This window comes from Alosa sapidissima, chromosome 11 (genome assembly GCF_018492685.1).
Source record: "Alosa sapidissima isolate fAloSap1 chromosome 11, fAloSap1.pri, whole genome shotgun sequence".
Taxonomy (NCBI): Eukaryota; Metazoa; Chordata; class Actinopteri; order Clupeiformes; family Clupeidae; genus Alosa; species Alosa sapidissima.
The window spans coordinates 1,476,118-1,495,233 of NC_055967.1; the positions used below are offsets into that span (position 1 = coordinate 1,476,118).

The window sequence follows — 19,116 nt, forward strand, 5'->3', positions numbered from 1 at the left end:
ATGCGTCGTGTAGGTCTTAAATTTCAATATTTATGGTCTTAAAATGTCTTAAAAAGGTCTTAAATTTGACTTATTGAAACCTGCAAAAACCCTGTACCTCATTGTGAGGACACAGTAGGAAATTGGCATCATTTGGCCTCTATAGGGGGTGCTGTAATACAAGAAGTGGGCTCATATCTCAGCAACGCTTCGTTGTATGAAGTCTAAACTTGATACATGGACATATTAGCTGATTGTGAGGACATGCAAGGAAAGTGGTCTCATTTGACCTCTAGGGGTGCTGTAATAAAGAAAGTGAGCTCACATCTCAGCAACACTTTGGTGTATGAAGTCCAAACTTGGTAGAGGGACATGGTAGCTGATTGTGAGAACACACAAGGACATTGGTGTAATTTGGCCTCTAGGGGCGCTGTAACAAAGTGAATGAGCTTATTTCTCAGCCATTCTTTATCCAATTGCAATCAAACTTGCTGTGAGTGCTTGCTCATGGCATGGCAATGCCATTCCTGCTATAGCGCACTGCTTGGCCCCCACATTGCTGCTTGCAGCTATATTTTCTACTTGTGACCTTATGGCTTCTTGGCCATAAGTCAATTACGCCTAGTGTTGAGCTCATTTGCATATTTAAAATTGATTTTTCCAAGAAACTTGTAAAAAAAAAATGTTACCTTCCATGTATATTTTCACTGCAAGGTTTGATTGTGATAGGAGTAAAGGAAAAAATAAGCCCATTAGGGTGTATTTTGGGCATATGCGATTAGTATGTTGCTCATTTGCATATTGAAATAAATTTTCAAACAAACTTCTAATACAAAATGTTTTACTTTCCATGTAGACTTTCATTGTGTAAAGATTTATTGTGGTAGGAGTAAAGGAAAAAACTAAGCCTATGCGCCTATATTCGATTAGTGTATAGCTCATTTGCATATTCAAATTCATTTTCAAAGAAACTTGTAATACAAAAACAAAATACTTTTCATGGATACTTTCATTGTGTAAAGTTTTATTTTGATAGACGTAAAGGGAGAAAATAGTCCCATAGGGGTGTATTGTTGTCTGGCCTTATACTGGCACACATCTTGGATTGATGAGAATTAAACAGATTTCCTCAACTAGGATTTCTTAGGACTTTTAGTATGTTGTTCTGGACACCTCATAGAAATGATCTATGCTGAATTTTTTTTTTTACAATTAGTTCTATTTTTGGCTCCAAAATTAGTTACTTTGCCTGGACTAATAGTGCTACAGGGTGTTGTGAATGCTAAAGGGTTGTTTTGGGATGTATGTGTAGGGTATGCTAGAAGTGTCCATGACGCTCGAATTCTAAGACAGTCTGACTTGTGGGAGAGATTGAGTGATGGACAAATATTAAGTCAACACAAGGTTAATATTTCAGGGCATGACATTGGACAGTTTTTGATTGGAGACCCAGCCTATCCACTACAGAAATGGCTTATGAAACCATTTGCAGACACAGGACGACTTACACCAGAGCAGCACAGATTTAGCACCAAAATAAGTAGTGCACGGTCAGTTGTGGAGAGTTTGGAAGGCTTAAAGGAAGGTGGAGGTGTTTGATGAAAATAAATGATTGTAAAGTTGAAATGGTAAAGAAAATGGTGCTGACATGCTGTGTGGTGCACAACATTTGTGAGGAGTATGGTGACTGCTATTATAAAGACAATGAAACACACATGTGAATGTGCAACCCCCTGTACATGCTCTGCCTGATCGGGGCCAACAGGAAGGAGCTGATGTCCGGGCTGCATTAATGCGCTATTTCAATACCCAAGATGAATGAACACAAACACACACGTACATATCTCTCTCTGTGTAATTGGATATTCTGTTTATAGACAATAGATAATAAACAGAATCAATAGTTATAGACATTACCAGTAAATATTACAAATATCGTGAAACTCCAAATAATAGCCCGGGCTTTTATTTTCCCAAATCGCCAAACTGCACCGGCTAGTATTAGAGACAGGCGTCTATATGAGACAGGCCTTTAATTCCCTTTACATAAAACTTTTCCCCTGCAAAGATGGAAAATATTATCGAATTAATTATTTCAAACACACTGAATGTCTACCTATATGATTAGGCTATCTGATGACAATTACGGATCATCATTCATTTAGTGTTGAGATGTTGTTCATTGAGTGAGATACAGTAGACCTAAGATCCAAATAGCGGGGATAGCCAGAACAGATGAAACACGTTTTAATTAAACATAATTTACAAAGAGATCGTATCACACTGAAAGCTCATATTTTGTCACTAGCAAATAGCCTATATCGGTCCTTTGTCATACAGTTGCATTATCAGCCCTGACCAAAACCGTTCAGGAATTATTTATGCAAAAGTGGAACGTGCTTAATGTTTCATTCTCCCTCCTTTTCGGCACGAATAAAACAGCATGAGAGAGCATGAACCATATAGTTTCTCCCGTTTTGTATTTGCCAAATTTGACAACAGTCTACATTCAAATCATAGCCTACTTCCAGGCGCACGGGAACATATTTTTGACCAGGGGTGAATACGCCATTTCAGCGCCGTGTATGAGTAGGTCTAAGAGTGAGAAGTTTTATAATGCCCTGGGCAGCCACATTCCACTGCAACTATGCGCAGCACTTGCCACTCCGACTCCGAATAAAAACTGCTCGCGCACACACCAGTCCCATAGAAGCGCACTTGACTTTACATCATTAACCTTTCTGTAACGGTTTCGTGTCATTGCGGATCTTAGGTGTGAATTGGGCTTTAAACAGACGATCTGACGGGTTTTAGAAGATTAAATACAACCCGAAACTAAAAAACAGACCAGGCCTCTACTGGAGACCGGCCTTTAACCCAAACCTGTAGCCACGCCAGGCGTTTAAAAGAGACAGGCGTCTCTTTGGGACTCGCCGATTATTTGAAGTTTTACGGTAGTATGTATTTAAGTGTAGTAAATAGTATAAATGGTATTATTGATAGACATATTGCCAGTGTGAATGAACTACTTGTTCTAAACAGAATCAATAGTAATAGACATTACCAGTAAATATTATAAATAGTATGTATTAAGTGTAGTAAAAAGTATAAATGCTTTGATAGATTGCCAGTGTGAATTAACTATTGTTCTTTTTCAATTGCGGAGACAATTCGTCCCATGAGGCCTAATAAAGCATTGCTGGTACTCTCCATTCTATCTAAGAACATTTCGTTGAATCTCTGGCTGTGCTCAAGGAACAATCGGTCTCTTCTTTCATCTACTTTCTCCATGTGCTCCAGTAGGTCCTGTTGCTGTGACTTCCTTTTTCCTACAAAAAACCCACACAATAATATCTTAATTTCCATTTAGCAACCATCATATTTGCCACATTACTTCAGAAAAAACACAATTTGTAAATGTATTTGTAAAAGTATTCACTATGTTCAGTAAACAGGTTTGTATGTACAGTTAAGAACAAAATTATTCATACCCCTGGCAAACTTTTAATGTTGATTTTCTCTTGACCAATGTGTTTGTTCTGCCTGAAAATGGCACTGCCACATGCCAAAAGGTTGCAAGACAATGTGGGAGAAACATGGAATAAAAAAAAGAAGCATTTTCATCTTTCATCAAAATGGTTCATTTAATACCTACCAAGCATCTCCATGTCTCCACAATGATTCTAGACTGCACCTTTTTAACAGCAATCCGGGTTTTGAGTCAGGAACAATTGATTATTTGCAATCACTCTGGCCTTGTGCTCACTTCTTCGACAAATTGTCTGGACTCTGGCTCTGCCACTCTAAAATGTTGATATTGTTCTTGGTTAACCATTTCTTGCATTGTTTGGCTGTATGCATGCTGCATTGTGTGGTTTAAAGGTCCAATGCTACCTATTGGGGCAGGTTTCTCAGCACACTGCCTGATCTTTTCCTCCAGAATCTCAATGTAGCCTCTTTTTTTAGTGTTACCGTTTACTTTGAGAAAGTCACCATTATTATATTAACCATTTTGAGAGCTGTGATGGCAGTTAATGATGCTTCTAATGATTATTTAAAAAGGGTATGAATAATTTTGGACATTTTCATATGTAATTTTTCATTAAAAAAAAAACATTTAAAAGACAAAAACACTTCTTTTTTTGATTTCATGTTTCTACCACATTGTCCTACAACATTTTGTCGTGTAGCAGTGTCATTTTGAGTCAGAACAACCATAATGGTCAAGAGAATATCAACATTAAATCAATATTTGTCAGGGGTATGAATAATTTTGTTCTTAACAGTCAATGGCATAATACAGATTATAGTACAGAAACCTTGAAAATCAAGAGTTTCAAGAGATGGCAAACTGAGCAAAACTTAAACATACTGCTATATGTATTATTACACTGCGTATGATCAGTGTAAATGTAACACAGCCAGTTCCTACCTTCCTTACGAGTATTACACTACAGCAAGTCTCAGTTAATGATCAAATATGACATTTTCTCTCGTTGATCAGACGATCGACACAATTCAGTTCAGGACAGGACTTAACTACACTGACAGCCTAGCTGTTGTAACCGTACAACTTTACCTCAACAGCTGGAAGCAAGCTAGAAGCTACACAAACACACAGCTAATCAACAAGTAACGTTAACGGTAACAAATGAGTAACATTATACAACAAAAACATGCAAAAATATAGCTGCAAGCAGCAATGTGGGGGCCAAGTAGTTAAGCAGGAGTTCGGATTGGATTGGATTGGACTGGACTGGACTTGACTGTGTTGTGTTAGATTGGATTGGATCGGACTTGATTGAATTGGACTGGACTGGATTCGAAGGCCATCGAATTTATTGTGTGTCCTCAAGATGTACTCCTAAGTCCACATACCAAGTTTGGTTTAAATCGGTGAAAGTGTTGATAATTATAGCACCCCTAGTGGTGAAAGCACACCAAATTAATTGTGCATCCTCAGGATGTAGTCCCAAGTCCTTATACCAAGTTTGGTTGCGATAGGTGAAAGTGTTGCTAATCATACAGCCCCTAGTGGTCAAATGTCACCAAATTTATTGTAGGTCCTTAGGATGTGTTTACGACTCAACGTACCAAGTTTGCTGTCGATGCGAAAAAGTCTTCCTAATTATAGCGCCCCTAGTGGTCAAAGTACACCAAATGTATTGTGTGTTCTCAGGATCGGGTCCCGAGTCCATATACCAAGTTTGATTTCGATACGTAAAGGCGTTGCTGAGATATGAGCTAATTTCCTGTATCTCTAGCGCCCCCCTAGTGGTCAAAGGTCACCAAATGTAGTGTGTCCTCAGAATGGGATCACAAGTCCATGTTCCAAGTTTGGTTTCAATATGTGTAAGCATTGCTGAGATATGAGCCTACTTCCTGTGAGTATAGCGCCACACAGTGGTCAAAATGTACCAAATTTCTTGAGCCTCCTCCTTATTGGGTCCTGAGCACATGGGGTAATTTTAGTCTTGATACGAGAAAACCTTGCTGAGATATCACTTCACTTCCTGTTTGGCAGCTTTGCCGACAATCTTAATTGGCTGTTACGGGCTTAACGGTTGGCTGTTAACGGTTTTAGAATTTAAGACTAAAAGGGATAACTTTTTTGAGGCTTGGTCTAAAGATCATCTGAACCAAGTCTCAAGTCCTAACAAATGTGACTCGAGTCCCCCATGTCTGGTACAAACTGTAGAAAGCAGGCCTAGTCAATATTAAAGGGGAACTATGCAGGATTTTTAGCTTAATTTACCTTAAAGGAACCATATGTAAGAAATGTATTTCAATTAATCATAAAATGGCCCTGATATGTCACTAGACATTAAGAAATCATGTTCATTTCAAATACTTATATCACTCACAACAGTCATGTTGTGTTTTGGCCGGATGCGCCACCCTCCACCTGTCTACTAATCACAAAGTCAGTAGTGTTTCGGCATCCAGATCCGGTTGCCAGCTCTGCCAGTCAGGGGGGAGGGGATACACCGCTCTACAGTAATTTGAAAGTGATTGCAGTACCAGTTTTGGCCACAATCTTACATACGGTTCCTTTAACTTAACAGCTGTGGAGTCATCAAAATGGTTATATGACTTTTTCTGGGGTGGCCGTCTCGCTTTCCCCTAGCATCTGTGAGCAGAAAGCGAGTAAACCGCTGTCAGAGGAACAGGGAAAGAGGAAACGGCAGACTGACCGATTGAGGAGAGTCGTAAAATATATACTCTGAAGCTGTAGGGGGAGCTCTGCAGAGAAACCTGCGAGCAAAAAGCTAGAAAACAGCGAAGAAATTGCCAAAACTGCATAGGGGGGCTTTAATAGATTGTTTTGTTAACTCATTGAATGCCAAGCTGTTTTCGGGAGCTTTGTCCTAGAGTGCCAGCAATCTAGACCATTGTTGATGATTTTTGTACAGCCACAGCATATTCTGTGTTATAGCTATGAACACATACAATGGCTCGTTTAAAAGGTGAGACTTTAAGCTCTTGGTGGGTGCAAACCGTGTATTTCTACACGCCTCTGTTCCTAAGAAATCCCAAGCTAAACAGTGGCTAGTTTTCATCAAAATCGCGTTTTTTTTTTCTAGAAATGGAGGTATAACGTCTTTCATGAAATATGAAGTGTTGCCTGTTACTTACTTGTGTAAACTTTCCGGGAAGTGATCAGCGAGACCTGGCGAGACTGCCACCTAGTGATAGACCCACGAAAATGGCCTGGTTTTGACCTGACGTGCATGCGTCACTGATTCGACCCAAAGCGGCAACCGAGTTATGATAAAATGTCCAGATTGTGCGTTTTCATGAGTTTTCGATCGTCATATATTTCATTTCCATTAATCACAGAGTTCCCAAAATCACATATAAGGTGTGTTAGAGTGTCTAGTTTCGTAATTTAAAAAAAAAGCTAAAAACGTAATATTACGTTTTTGGCACTCAACGCATGGGAAGGAAAAACGTAATATTACGTTTTTGGCACTCAGTGAGTTACAGTTTTTTCTGAATGCTTAAACACATTTTTTGTAACTATGGCTTTTTTTGCAAAACTCTACACACAAATGGCAAAACCACTCACTGAGTTCGCAAAACTAAAAGCACAAACACTGCTTTGCACTCAGTTTGCAATTTTGTAACACACACTTTGCACAACTGTAGGCACAATGGCTATTATTTACACTATTTTGCCAACTCTCTGGCACACTTTCTCATGTGAAAACTGTTTTAGATAATTAGTTCACTTTGCAATCAGCCTAAGCACTATAAATAAGCCACAGGTAATGTACAATGGGTACGATGGAGTGAGCAGGAAGAGTGAGAAGAGAAAAAAACAGTCTACATGTGGGGATATTGTCATGTCAGGCCTGGATACATCATTCCAGAATATATTTTTCCCGGTGCCTTGGACTAGGACATTGCATGTGATGTAGACAGAATTTTGAGAGAGACAACCCGATGTAGACTGATTTGTTTTGTCTCAGTGAAATGCTATTTTGTGTTTTGACTTGGAAAAACACACTTGTGTTTGTTTTGATGTGTGTAAATACAACACTAGTACTTGAAGTTGGGATCCCTGTATGTTTACAGAACTATGACAAAAGTATGACCTCAAACTGACATAGTCTACCTTGTGCACAGAGAAAGCAAAAGCCAGATGTGTTTTTTATTCATACCATCAGTGTGTTGTTGGCACATTGTGTGCTTACTATTGTGATGGCTTGTGTTTACTGTTAGATACGAAAACACCATTTTTACGAAGGTGTGAAGAGTTAAGCAAGGTGTGTTAGCTTTTGCAAGAGAACTACAATGTTTTGCTGATTGGGTGAGAGGTTTTGCCATTTGTGTGTAGAGTTTTGCAAAAAAAGCCATAGTTACAAAAAATGTGCTTAAGCAATCAGAAAAAACTGTAATAGGCTAAATAGTTTAGAATTTTTAGAATACTAACAACAAAACCATGCCTTGGCCCAAAAACTGTGATTTAGACATAACCGTGGGCACATGGATAGATAGATCGATAGATAGATAGATAGATAGATACTTCCCCAAGTGATCCACTGATCCCCAAGGGGAAATTCAATTACATTGTACCGTTGCATCCCTACTTCATAAATGCAATTCCTCGTCTGTGTATTCGGACTACTGTGACAGTACTAAGAGGATTACAGCACTAATTCCACTGAGCTCCTTTTCTTACTGCTCCACCAACTTGTAACAATAGAAACATACATATTCTATATTATAATAGAAATGTAATAGTTGAATTATTGTCTTTAAATATAGTTCCATTGTTATTTTCATAGAAGTGTATTTTCACCAATTAATATTAGCATCTCAGTCAATAATATAACAGAACTGTTGAAGTATTCACTTTGTGTCTTGTCCAGATGGTTAATCGCTCTGCTGGGGGTAGAGATACACGTTTCCTTCGAGATGAAATTCGTCAGCTGGAGAGTCACTTGCAGCGCAAGGAGAAGGAACTGGTTCAGCTGGAGAAAGAAATGATGAAAGAAAAGAAGGCAAATGAGAAGGTATATGTTAGGCTTCAAATTGAAACACTAGTCATGTAATGCAATACATTAGTAGTGCATTAGAGTACACCTCTTAAATAGTGGCACATTTTTGATGTTAAGCTGTTTTTTTTTTCTTGGTGAATACAGCTATCAGCCAGAGAGGATGACATTGAAGATAAAAATAGGAAACTGAAGAGAGAGGTATGTATAAGAATGCTGGTGGCTTTGGATTGAAATCTAATTCATTATAAAGCAAGGAATATTTTCCTTGTGTGCAAGGGCGTAGGTTTGGTAAGCTTTAGTGGGGACACATCCCCAACTCCTGCTGTCACGATACCAACATTATTGTTTCAATACCAATACCAAGTTAAGAATCTCGATATCAATATTTTTGCAATGTTTTCAAATCTGATTTGGTTTTGGGGCCCCCACCACCTTTACGCCATCAGTAGGCCTAATATTGAATATTGTGTGATCATTCACATCAGTGGCAATTATAGAATTTGATTGACCCTCCACACACGCACACACACACAGAAAGTGATGGGTGTCATAGGTTTCTATGTCATATTTTGGAATTCATATAAACTTTATATACTGTATATTGTTAATTATTTATAGCATTTTATGATCTGCATAATTACTAATAGCTAAACATATTTGGTAATTTGAATACATCATATTGATATTTAAATTATTACTCTACACTTGTCTTCAATGTCATCACATTTGTGGTGTGCAAGTCTAATTGTGTGCCTGTCACTTTAAGGAGAACGTGCGCAATTAGCTTTCAGACTCACGGTTGTAGGCTAGTGGAAAATAGTTTCGCATAGTGCAAGGATATGTGGATTCAATTCATCATGTATGTTTGCTATGTCATTAGATAAAATAAATGTTCAAAAAACTAACAAGTCAAAGAAAATTTTTCTTGAATGAGATCATAAAAGGAGATACTAAGTGTCTCGCAATGTTCATTTGCCGCGGCTTTTTAAAATAGCTCTGCTGCTTCTGCATAGATTAATCTACCTTCAAAGATTTGCTCTGATTGGATTTCTTCCCAACTTGTCCCACAAAAAGAGTAGTTCTGATTGGATCTCTTCTCCATTCGTCCCTCCCTAACATTTTTGTCTCATTTTTATTCGTTGACTAAAGTGTCAGTTATATTTCGTCACAGTCTTCGTCATCATATCTGACTTTATATTTAGTTTTTATTTATTTTTCGTCCGTGAAAAAGGTTCATTGACGAATATTTTTGTCATAGTCTTTGTCAACAAAATTAACACTGAATACAACAAACCAACATCATTTATATAATTTATAGATCCAAAAAGTTTCCTGTTGATTTAATTGTCATTGTCTATGGCTCTTTCTTATGGTAAGTGGAATGTGGTCTATACCACAGGCCTGTAATGTGGATGGGTCGCTGTTGTGGTGTTCCAGATAGTGTCATGTCATGGGATAGTTGATGTGGCCAGTTCAAATGGCATATTTGTGTTCTGCCAGTCTGTCCTGCAAGCGTCTTTTTTGCCCTTCCAATGTAAAAGACTTTGCATGTAGGACATTCAAGTCTCGTATCGTAAAAGCACCAACTTACGCCCCTTTCGTTCAAAAAATCGAAAACAAAGATGTTTTTTAATACTTCAAAATGACATTTGATAAATTAATTGCCCTATTTCCACCCACTCACTCAGCACATCAACGGCTAGACCGAGAATTCTCGTTGCGAAATCAAAATTCCACTGGAGCTCCAAGCGGCCTTACAACACTGTTTACAGCTCTTTGAGTCACGGTAAAATGTCATTTTTGGTACATAGCTGATCTCCTTTGTCAGAAAATGGCTCGGAGTCCCACGCAGTGTAGCCTTGTATGGAAAGGGCATTGTAGAGTTGCCAATATCTAGTCTGACAGAGGAATTTAAGTGTGCTAAGGCTAGATTGGAAATGACTCTTACTCAGTCCAAGGACCCAGTGGTGAGGAAAGTTGCACCCACAGTTAATGCAGGGGGGAAGTGGAATCCAGAACAGGCAGTTAAGCAAGCTCAATCAGCATTGAGGCATGGGGGGGGTTCTGCAGGTAAGGCTTCTGCAGGAGAAAAGAGGAAAATGGTAGTGGAGGAAATGCATAGACAGGAGTAGACTGTAAGATGTACTAAGTCGCAGGCAAAACAAGGGCAGTGGGTGAACTGGGAAGGGGTGGAAAAGAGACGGATTAAATGGAAAGATCTATGGGGCATGGAAGCTGGTAGGATCAGATTTATGTTAGGTGCTACATATGATGTGCTCCCATCTCCCAAGTCCATGGTTTGGTGAGGATGATAAATGCATACTTTGCTCGTGTGTGGGCAGTCTCCACCATATCCTATCAGGGTGCAAGGTAAGTCTTACCCAAGGGCGGTATACCTGGCGTCATAACCAGGTATTGAAATGTGTGGCAGCAGCAATAGAGGATAAAAGGAGAGAAGTCAATTCATTAGCAGCTAGTAAAGGGGTAAGGCAAATTAACTTTGTACGTCAGGGGGATAAACCATGTTCCGCGAAGGCCAGGTGTAAAACCGGCCAGTTGGAAAATGGAGCGGGCTGGGAAATTTTGGCCAGCAGATGGCGGTACCTCCACATATAGTGAGCACTAAACTACGACCCGATGTAATTCTATGGTCGGATTCAGAGAAGATAGTTTACTTCATTGAACTCACTGTTCCTTGGGAGGACAGAGTGGAAGAGGCCAATGAGCTGAAGAGAGCGAAGTACACTGAAATAGCAGAGGAGGCAGCCAAGCGAGGTTGGAGTGCACGATTAAGGCCTATTGAAATCGGTGCACGTGGGTTTGTGGCCAGGTCTGCTATTAGCTTGCTGTCTGAATTGGGCATTTGTGGTCGAAGTCTAAGGCAGGTGGTAAGTAACATGTCCTTAGCAGCAGAACGAGCAAGTGAATGGTTGTGGGTAAGGAGAAGTTATCCTTCCTGGGGCGCATTTGTTTTGTGTTTGTGATGGACTGTGCCTAGGTTGATGGTAGTTGGCTAAGATTTTTTATGGCTATGGTTCAGTCTGCATCAAAGGGACGGACCAACCTAGCCAACCTAGGTTGGTTAAGGGTATTTGGATGTTTGTTGTGGTAATATTGTGGCAGCATGGGGCATAAGCTAACTGGCTAATTTGTTTTGTGTTTGGGATGGGCTGTGCCTGGGTTGATGGTGGTTGGCTAGCGTTTTTATGGTTATGGTTCAGTCCACATCAACGGGACGGACCAACCTAGCTAACCTAGACCATGCCTAGGTTGGTTAAGGGTATTTGTTTATTGTGGTAATAGGGTGGCAACATGGGGCGTAAGCTAACTGGCTAATTTGTTTTGTGTTTGTAATGGGGCCTAAGCTAATTGGCTAAGCTAACTGGCTAATTTGTTTTGTGTTTGTGATGGGCTGTGCCTAGGTTGATGGTTGGTTGGCCAGGGTTTTTATGGTTATGGTTCAGTCCACATCAACGGGACGGACCAACCTAGCCAACCTTAACCATGCCTGGGCTGGTGAAGAGTATTTTGGATATTGGATATTTCAATGTGGTAATATGGTGGCAGCATGGAGGGGAGTGTCTCCAGGACGCTGGTTTCACTGTTAAGCCTTCATGAGGTGTCGTGGGCCAAACTTAACGAAACATCGGTGAATGCACCGCTTGATAACCCCAATGACATGCCGCATACTATATACTGCTGTTGGATGGGCCATTTGTCTTGTGTTTGTGACCATTTGTTGGTGGATTTGTGGGTAACTTGAGCAGGGGCTTCAAAATCCAAGGTTTTTACCTTGGATTTTGGCACAAGGGATTTTAACATCTAATCCTGTGTATTAATGTAAAGTAAAGATACACTTATGGGGTGGGTGCTTGCGTTTATTTAGGAATCTGCCGTCTTGGTTTGTATAGATATGAATATTAAGTGACACATACACGTAAAAGGGCGGAAATAGGTGACGTTTGGATAAATGACAAAGGAAGTTTTACAGTTGTATGTAGATGCTTCTGAAATGGAGAGTTCGTTCTCAAGTGCACAGACACAGAAAATTAGATTCTGTTCTCAGCCTAGACTTGCCTTTGAACTTTTGCGATTGGTTGCTGATACGAAGGAAGTATCCATATTTGGATTGCATAGTGTCATGCAGGAGAGAGAGATAGCTTTACAACGGTACTGGGCATGATATGTTTCAGATCATGGTCGCAGTAGTGCATGCAACGTTGGAACACTAATAACTTTTGGTGATTTTAGGAGAAATATACAGGTACAAGTTGAAAAACTGTAATGAAATAAAGACCTAAATGTGTAAATCAGAATTTTTGCTGTAAAAAGAATACATGTTAAGGTAGCAAGTTAGCCCAAAATCTCGAAATCGGACAATGCATGAAAAAACAATGTTTTCACCTGCCATGTCTTGCCTTTATTAAGGAGTGTGGATAAATAACACAATAACATAATTTTGGAGAACTACCAAGTTAGCGCAAAAATCCACAATTAGAAACATTAATGTTACCAAGGTTTCCGGCTTACAAATTATGGAATACACTTTAACCAAGTGATCTTGGTCTGTAAAGAAAGAAGCACTTACCTGGAAACTAAATGGGTTATTTTCTGTTTGGACCAATCAAATATTTTCTTTGTGGGCGAGTATATGCATGCCTAATATATGGCAATAGGGGTATAAACAGGAAACTAAAGTTATGCTTTGTGTTGCGGAGTTCTGCCGCCACTTTTTTTGAATATTTTTGTCTGTCGGGAGACCTTTGTCCCTTTCTTAAAGGTAGACCCTGATCCAGGTTATGTTTGGCCGACAAACCAAGCTGAGCACAGCCGTGCTGAGCCATTCCATTCGTATTGAATTATTCAATTTGAGGGCAACAGATTTCTATTTCTGATGTTTGATTGCAACAGATTTTTTTAACAAAACGGCTATGCATTGACAATTTTTCTGTCTTCCCTTCAGAATGATCAGCTTCGTCAAGATGTGGAATTTTATCGTAGAGAACTGGACCAGAGGGTGCCTGTTCAGTCCAAAGAAGAGGGAATTGAGGCTCAGAGACGCTTCAACATAACCAGCCGGCAACTTTACCAATGTATGGAGGAATTACAGGTACTTTTGCAGAGCCTCTGTTTTTTTTTTGTGTTTCCCCCAAAGATCGGTTCAATTGGGGAGAGAGTGTGAGAGGCCCACACACGCACATATTGGAGGTCTTAATAAGGTAAATGTGGGTGTATGGGAGTGTTAGGTGACTGTGAGATAGTGTCTTCGGCTGTCAAATCAGAGAACAATTTAATCTCACATGGATTTTTAATCATTTGTTCTGATGTAAAAGCTGCCATGTGAAAACAAACAAACCCAGGGACAATGGAGAAAAAAACATTGATTCAGCCTGTGAATTCGAACAAAATATGTATGAAAGCGCCCTTAGCCTCAATCCAGCAGAAAAAAGTTCAGTGGAGCGTCAGTCTATCAGCTGGAGTTCAAACAATGAACTAGTGAGCCTGACTGTCAAAATCATCCACAATAACTGTGGGCCAGAATGCAATAATACATGAAATGCAATGCAATGGCAAGTCCAAAATGCAGCCAAAAACAAAAACGCCAAGGTGAACTCCAAGTTCAAGGCACATCAGTGTCGAATTGCACCATTGGTCTCTCTTTGGACAACATTTGGCTTCCCAGAGGACTCCACTGGCTGAATGATCGGGCTAGGATGCATTTCCAGAGAAACTGCAAATGTATGCTTGCTCAACTAGTTCACAGTGACGGCCGCCAGGCCTTGTCTGTAATGGTCTGCATGTGTCTCCCCAATTAGGACTGATGAAGTGGGCGGGGTCGCCTAGATTGCGGCCTACTTCTGGTTCTCGGTCCCACTGTTCTGTCTCTTTGCGCCTTGCTGCTTGCTGTGCCGGTTACCGCTGCTCTATTTACTTTATATTTCCTTTAACATGCAACATGCATACGCTACATTTCCTACACCCAACACACGCCCGCACCACACTACTGAGAACTGACTACTACCTGCTTATACATTAGTCTAGTGTTTGTTATCGTCCATTTTCGTTGTGGTTTATAAAATAAACCCTCGTTATTGTTAAAACATTTTACGCCTCCGTCCTCTATCACTGTCTGGTTGCCATAGGCCATGATATTCACCGGATCAGACATTGGAATTTAAACACTGTATTGTGGAATCTAGAAAAATGATAGAATGGTGTCTTCAACATTCTATAATTGTCAGTTTTCAATAGGGCTTTTTCGCAAACACCGCCGCAGCCATTCCAGTACTATAGGCTAGTCTATGTGACAATCGCCTGCAGCGCGTAGATTTGAGCTGAGCAGAGCACAGTAACCTAACGGCTTCATCTCGTCAATATCAAGAGTAGATAAACTTAATCGTTGTGGACCCATATCTAATAGACTCAATATAGCATTTAGTAAAGATCCGTCATTATTGTCAGCTGTAACTTACCCCGATATTCATAGCCTAACTGTCTTGTTCATACATCGGCACACATATACGCAGCTGAAGTCGCTTGAGTCAAGGTCGCAAACTTATATTTGTTCCACCAACGACATCGTCTAACATTGCCATGATCACAGAGAATAAAGCTGCATCTCATTGGACTGCAATTGTATCTTGCGTTTGCCTGTTGCTCACAACCTGCACCCAAGGACTTTGCTAAAGTAGTTTAAAGTGGGTTAGCCAGTGATCGTTCTTGTCTGATAACTTCTAGGCTACAGATCTATGATGCAATGTTCTGGAGGCAGAAAAGGCTAACATATTTCTCTACATTTCCAAAATCCAAGTGAACAAAACACTATACAAATCAGAATTATCTACTGATATCATTTGCCACTTGCCGTGCATAGCCGACGAGCTGACAGGCGCACCATCTATAAAAATATTAGCCTTCGCTACTGAACGTTGGCTAACATTGCCTACGGTCTAGCAATGCTATCTATGCAAATGCAATACGTCTAAAGGTAATCTACGGTAGGCGACTACATCAGGCTACTGCTGATGTCTCCGCATATTGCATAGGGGCAGCTGTCTGCTGTCTGTACTGTCTAAAACGTATTTAACGTAGCTAATATAGTATTAATAGCCTAATACAAATATAATAATGGCGATGGATGTGAGGAGTTGGCTATAAGTTTAGCCTATTTATCCTATCTAGCGCCACTCCTCCGCTGACTCAACTCCTCAGTAATTTTTTTCTCGTTTTCTGACCATACTGTAGCTGTCAACATAGAGCATTGAAAATAAGGGAGATTTTCCGGTTTACTCACCCAAAATACAGGGAAATTTCAACATTCGTCTTGTTTATACCCCACACTGAACGCGTAAGACCGCTAGGCCCATCACTGTGGGGTGCGGTTGCCTAGCCTACTCTCTGGGATTTAAGTCAAGCAATATAACCATACAAATGTTTCAAAATGAGTAATTTTGGCTTTGTCTGAACTGGCCATTGTAGGCTACGTAAAAAATAAACAAGTAGGCATAGTCCCTATCCAATGATGGGCTATCGGCAAATGTTTGTTTTCCAAAGTAAGAATTTCACTTCACCGTGCACCTTCGACAATGAATACCTCATTACACTTATGTTACTGTTGAACATAGGCCTAACTGGTATCATTACACACATTATTCGGTGTCCTAAACACTGGCATTTTATGGCATTGTGTCATGTAAGGTTGTTGCAAAATCTAGAGAAATGTGTGAGGTGGTCAGCGGGGGATAATTGAGACACACATTGGATCGTGTTATTACTTGCATTCCACACTATTCACAGCTGTGGTATTGGGGGCAGGAGGATTACTGTAAGCGCAGGCTTTATATAAAATTCTTCAACAGAAGGCCTGCCTCGAATGCAGGCGTGCCCAAAATAAAGGCCTGTGGTTTGCACAGCCTACAGTAAGTAGGTTAAATAACAGACCCGCCACAATGTGCGGTATGATGATTTTTTACGAGCAAGATATTTTTGGTGCTCTGCATATTCTTAAATAACAATGATCATCAGTAGCCTAATATTCGACCATTATTTTGTGTAAATGGGCTATGCATTAGGTTAGACACCAGGGGCCATATTCACAAAGCCTTTTATCTTACTACTAGGAGTAGGCTACTCCTAAATAGCAATAAAATATTTTAGCTATAGGAGTTTCACAAAGTTATTCAAGTTATTCACAAAGCCTTTCAGGCTACTCTTAGTAAGGGAAAATGACAACTCCTGAACAGATTCTGGAGCTGAGCGCTCTAGAATCTTTGACTAACAGTCTAAGAGTGAGTGAGTCTTCGTTGCTATGGATGACGTTATTACTCACGCACGAGCTTGAATGAAGTGACCACCTTGATTGGCTGATTGTAACGCGGGAATGATTCCAAACACCTCCCTTACGATGAGTGGCAGGTGACAGGTCTGAGAATGCGTGCGCTACACAAGGACAGAAGATGATGAATAACTGAATAAAAAGGCCTAGCCTAAATTAATCAAGAGTAAGGCAAAACAAATAGCCTAGTAGCCTAATGAAACATACGGATTGATGTAGTATCTTTGTAACATTATTAAATCAATTTGTTACTATGCCTATGCCTATGTTTGCAAAAGAGAACATTTTAATTTGATTCACAATAATGTTACATTTAATTTACATGTTGACAATGAGTAGCCTAGTTTTGGTTGTTGTTGGTGGCGTTATTGCATGTTAGTTATGCCTACAATGCAAAATTGCTTCCTCATGATTGGAAGCTCCTGTAGCCGCATAGGATTTCAAAACAGGCGAAATGCCACAAAACCGGTTTGTGAATAGGTCTGTGAGTTAGGAGTCCTCTTGACTTCTTTTAAGCTGTCACAGCTGGTGGGAAGGTGTGATTTGTTGAGGGCAGGGCCGGATTAACTGGGCACAAATGTCTGATGGCCCTCCCTACCCCCCAGTCAACGTGAATCGGGTGGTCATAGGCTATGCCGAAATAGTTTTCAACATTTTGAATATTAGTGTCGGGTGAATAAGGAAATGTTCTCAAAGTAGCCTTATGGCTGAAAGCTGCTTGGGATCAAGCAATATAACCATACAAACGCGCGCAGTCATTGTTTCAAAAGGAGTAAATTCGGCTTTGTCAGAACTGAGCTGTGGACAACACGGCACGGCATGCCCAATTGAAAATAAGTTAACGCAACGCAACACAGACCCTGCTTCTCTCGCGTCAGTCACTGACATGAACGAAACACAGAACCCGCTTCTCTCACGGCAGTCACTGACAGTAGCCTAGAATAAATGCATGGGGAAAAAAAACTTCCCCATGACAGACATCGTAAAACACTGAAAGTTAATATTTTGTCACTATAACATACATCTGTCCTTTGTCAAATGTGTTATGTTCCAAGTAGCCTAGTGCGTAATTCTGCTTCATAAAGTTGAACGAATACATTTGCTTATTTCACAGAAAAATATAAATAGCCAGTTAGGGTCTACAGTGCAGAGTTGGTAAGTTATGGTAGGCCAACTTGCAGTGAACATACAAACAGGGGAAATTCTTTCTCTAGTAGCTGAGTAGCGCACGTAGACATAAGGCCGAACATGCAAGCGCCAATGAATCGTGCTCTCACGACAATCACACCGTTAAACTTAAATAGGTTAACATCACTCTAAATTCGCCTTCAAGCAAGGAAAACGATGATTTGAAGACATCTGTTTCGTTGGAAGGGCAAGGCCCGGGTAGCAACAGGGCAACACAGAGACAGGCCCGATGGCAGGGCTGTTATGAGAGTATTAAAATATGGGATATTCTACGGGAAAACATTAAAACGGCAGGACAGCGGGGGAAGTTAAAATACGTGAGAAACACGGAAAAAGTTGGCATGCATTGTTTCGGTCCCCGTGCACAGGGATTTTTTGTCATATTATTAATCACATATGATTATTTGTGAAATTGTGCAAACAGGCCCAACACATTTGAAAAGGAAAGACTGGTAGCATGCAAGCTCACGGTAAAGATTGATTTAAGAACGTTATCACAGTGTGTGGCTGTGGCGCAAAGCAGCGCGGGCGGAAGACAGCGACAATTGGCAGGGGAAGGTCATGTCTTTTTTAACAATTCTGTCGGAGGGTCATTGAACAATTTCTAGCAGGCAAGGGAGGGTCGTGCAACTTTTGACTGAAGCACTCAAAATTCCTCCGGTGGCCCCTTATATAAATAACGAACAGTCCCTAGATTGCTGCTGGGCTATATGTCTTGGTTCATGTCTGTTAACAACTCATTGCTGTCAAACGCGTAGCCTATCTCGCGGTTGCATCCATTACAAACAAACATGAAATATGAACGTCTGGGATTGGGAAGAACACTAAATGCTCTACTGAATAAGCACGAAGTCAAACCTTTAAATGAAAAAAACTCTTTAATAATCAAAAAAATAAACCGCTAATGAAGTAAACTTGTGACCATCAAAAATCGTTTATCGCCTGTAACTCCGTGATAACAGGACGTAACAGGAAGGCATTTGGCTGAGCAACGGAGGTTAATATGCTCTATATTTTGTCCAAATGATGTCTGTCTATCATCGTTACACTCGGAGAAAACCAGAATGTTTAATTTGTCCTTCTACGGCTGCAAACGGGATTCACTCGCCG

At 40.3% G+C, this 19,116-nt stretch overlaps 1 protein-coding gene across 6 annotated transcripts in view; it reads left to right on the forward strand.

The window, feature by feature from the left end:
- The window catches only part of cep290 (centrosomal protein 290), a 203,950-nt gene that overhangs the window by 38,584 nt on the left and 146,250 nt on the right, over positions 1 to 19,116 (forward strand). For all 6 annotated transcript variants that reach the window (XM_042108679.1, XM_042108680.1, XM_042108681.1 and 3 more), the window contains 3 exons: positions 8,355 to 8,498; positions 8,628 to 8,681; positions 13,447 to 13,593. In XM_042108679.1, the coding sequence (XP_041964613.1) occupies positions 8,355 to 8,498; positions 8,628 to 8,681; positions 13,447 to 13,593 (345 nt within the window). The remainder of the gene's footprint in view (positions 1 to 8,354; positions 8,499 to 8,627; positions 8,682 to 13,446; positions 13,594 to 19,116) is intronic.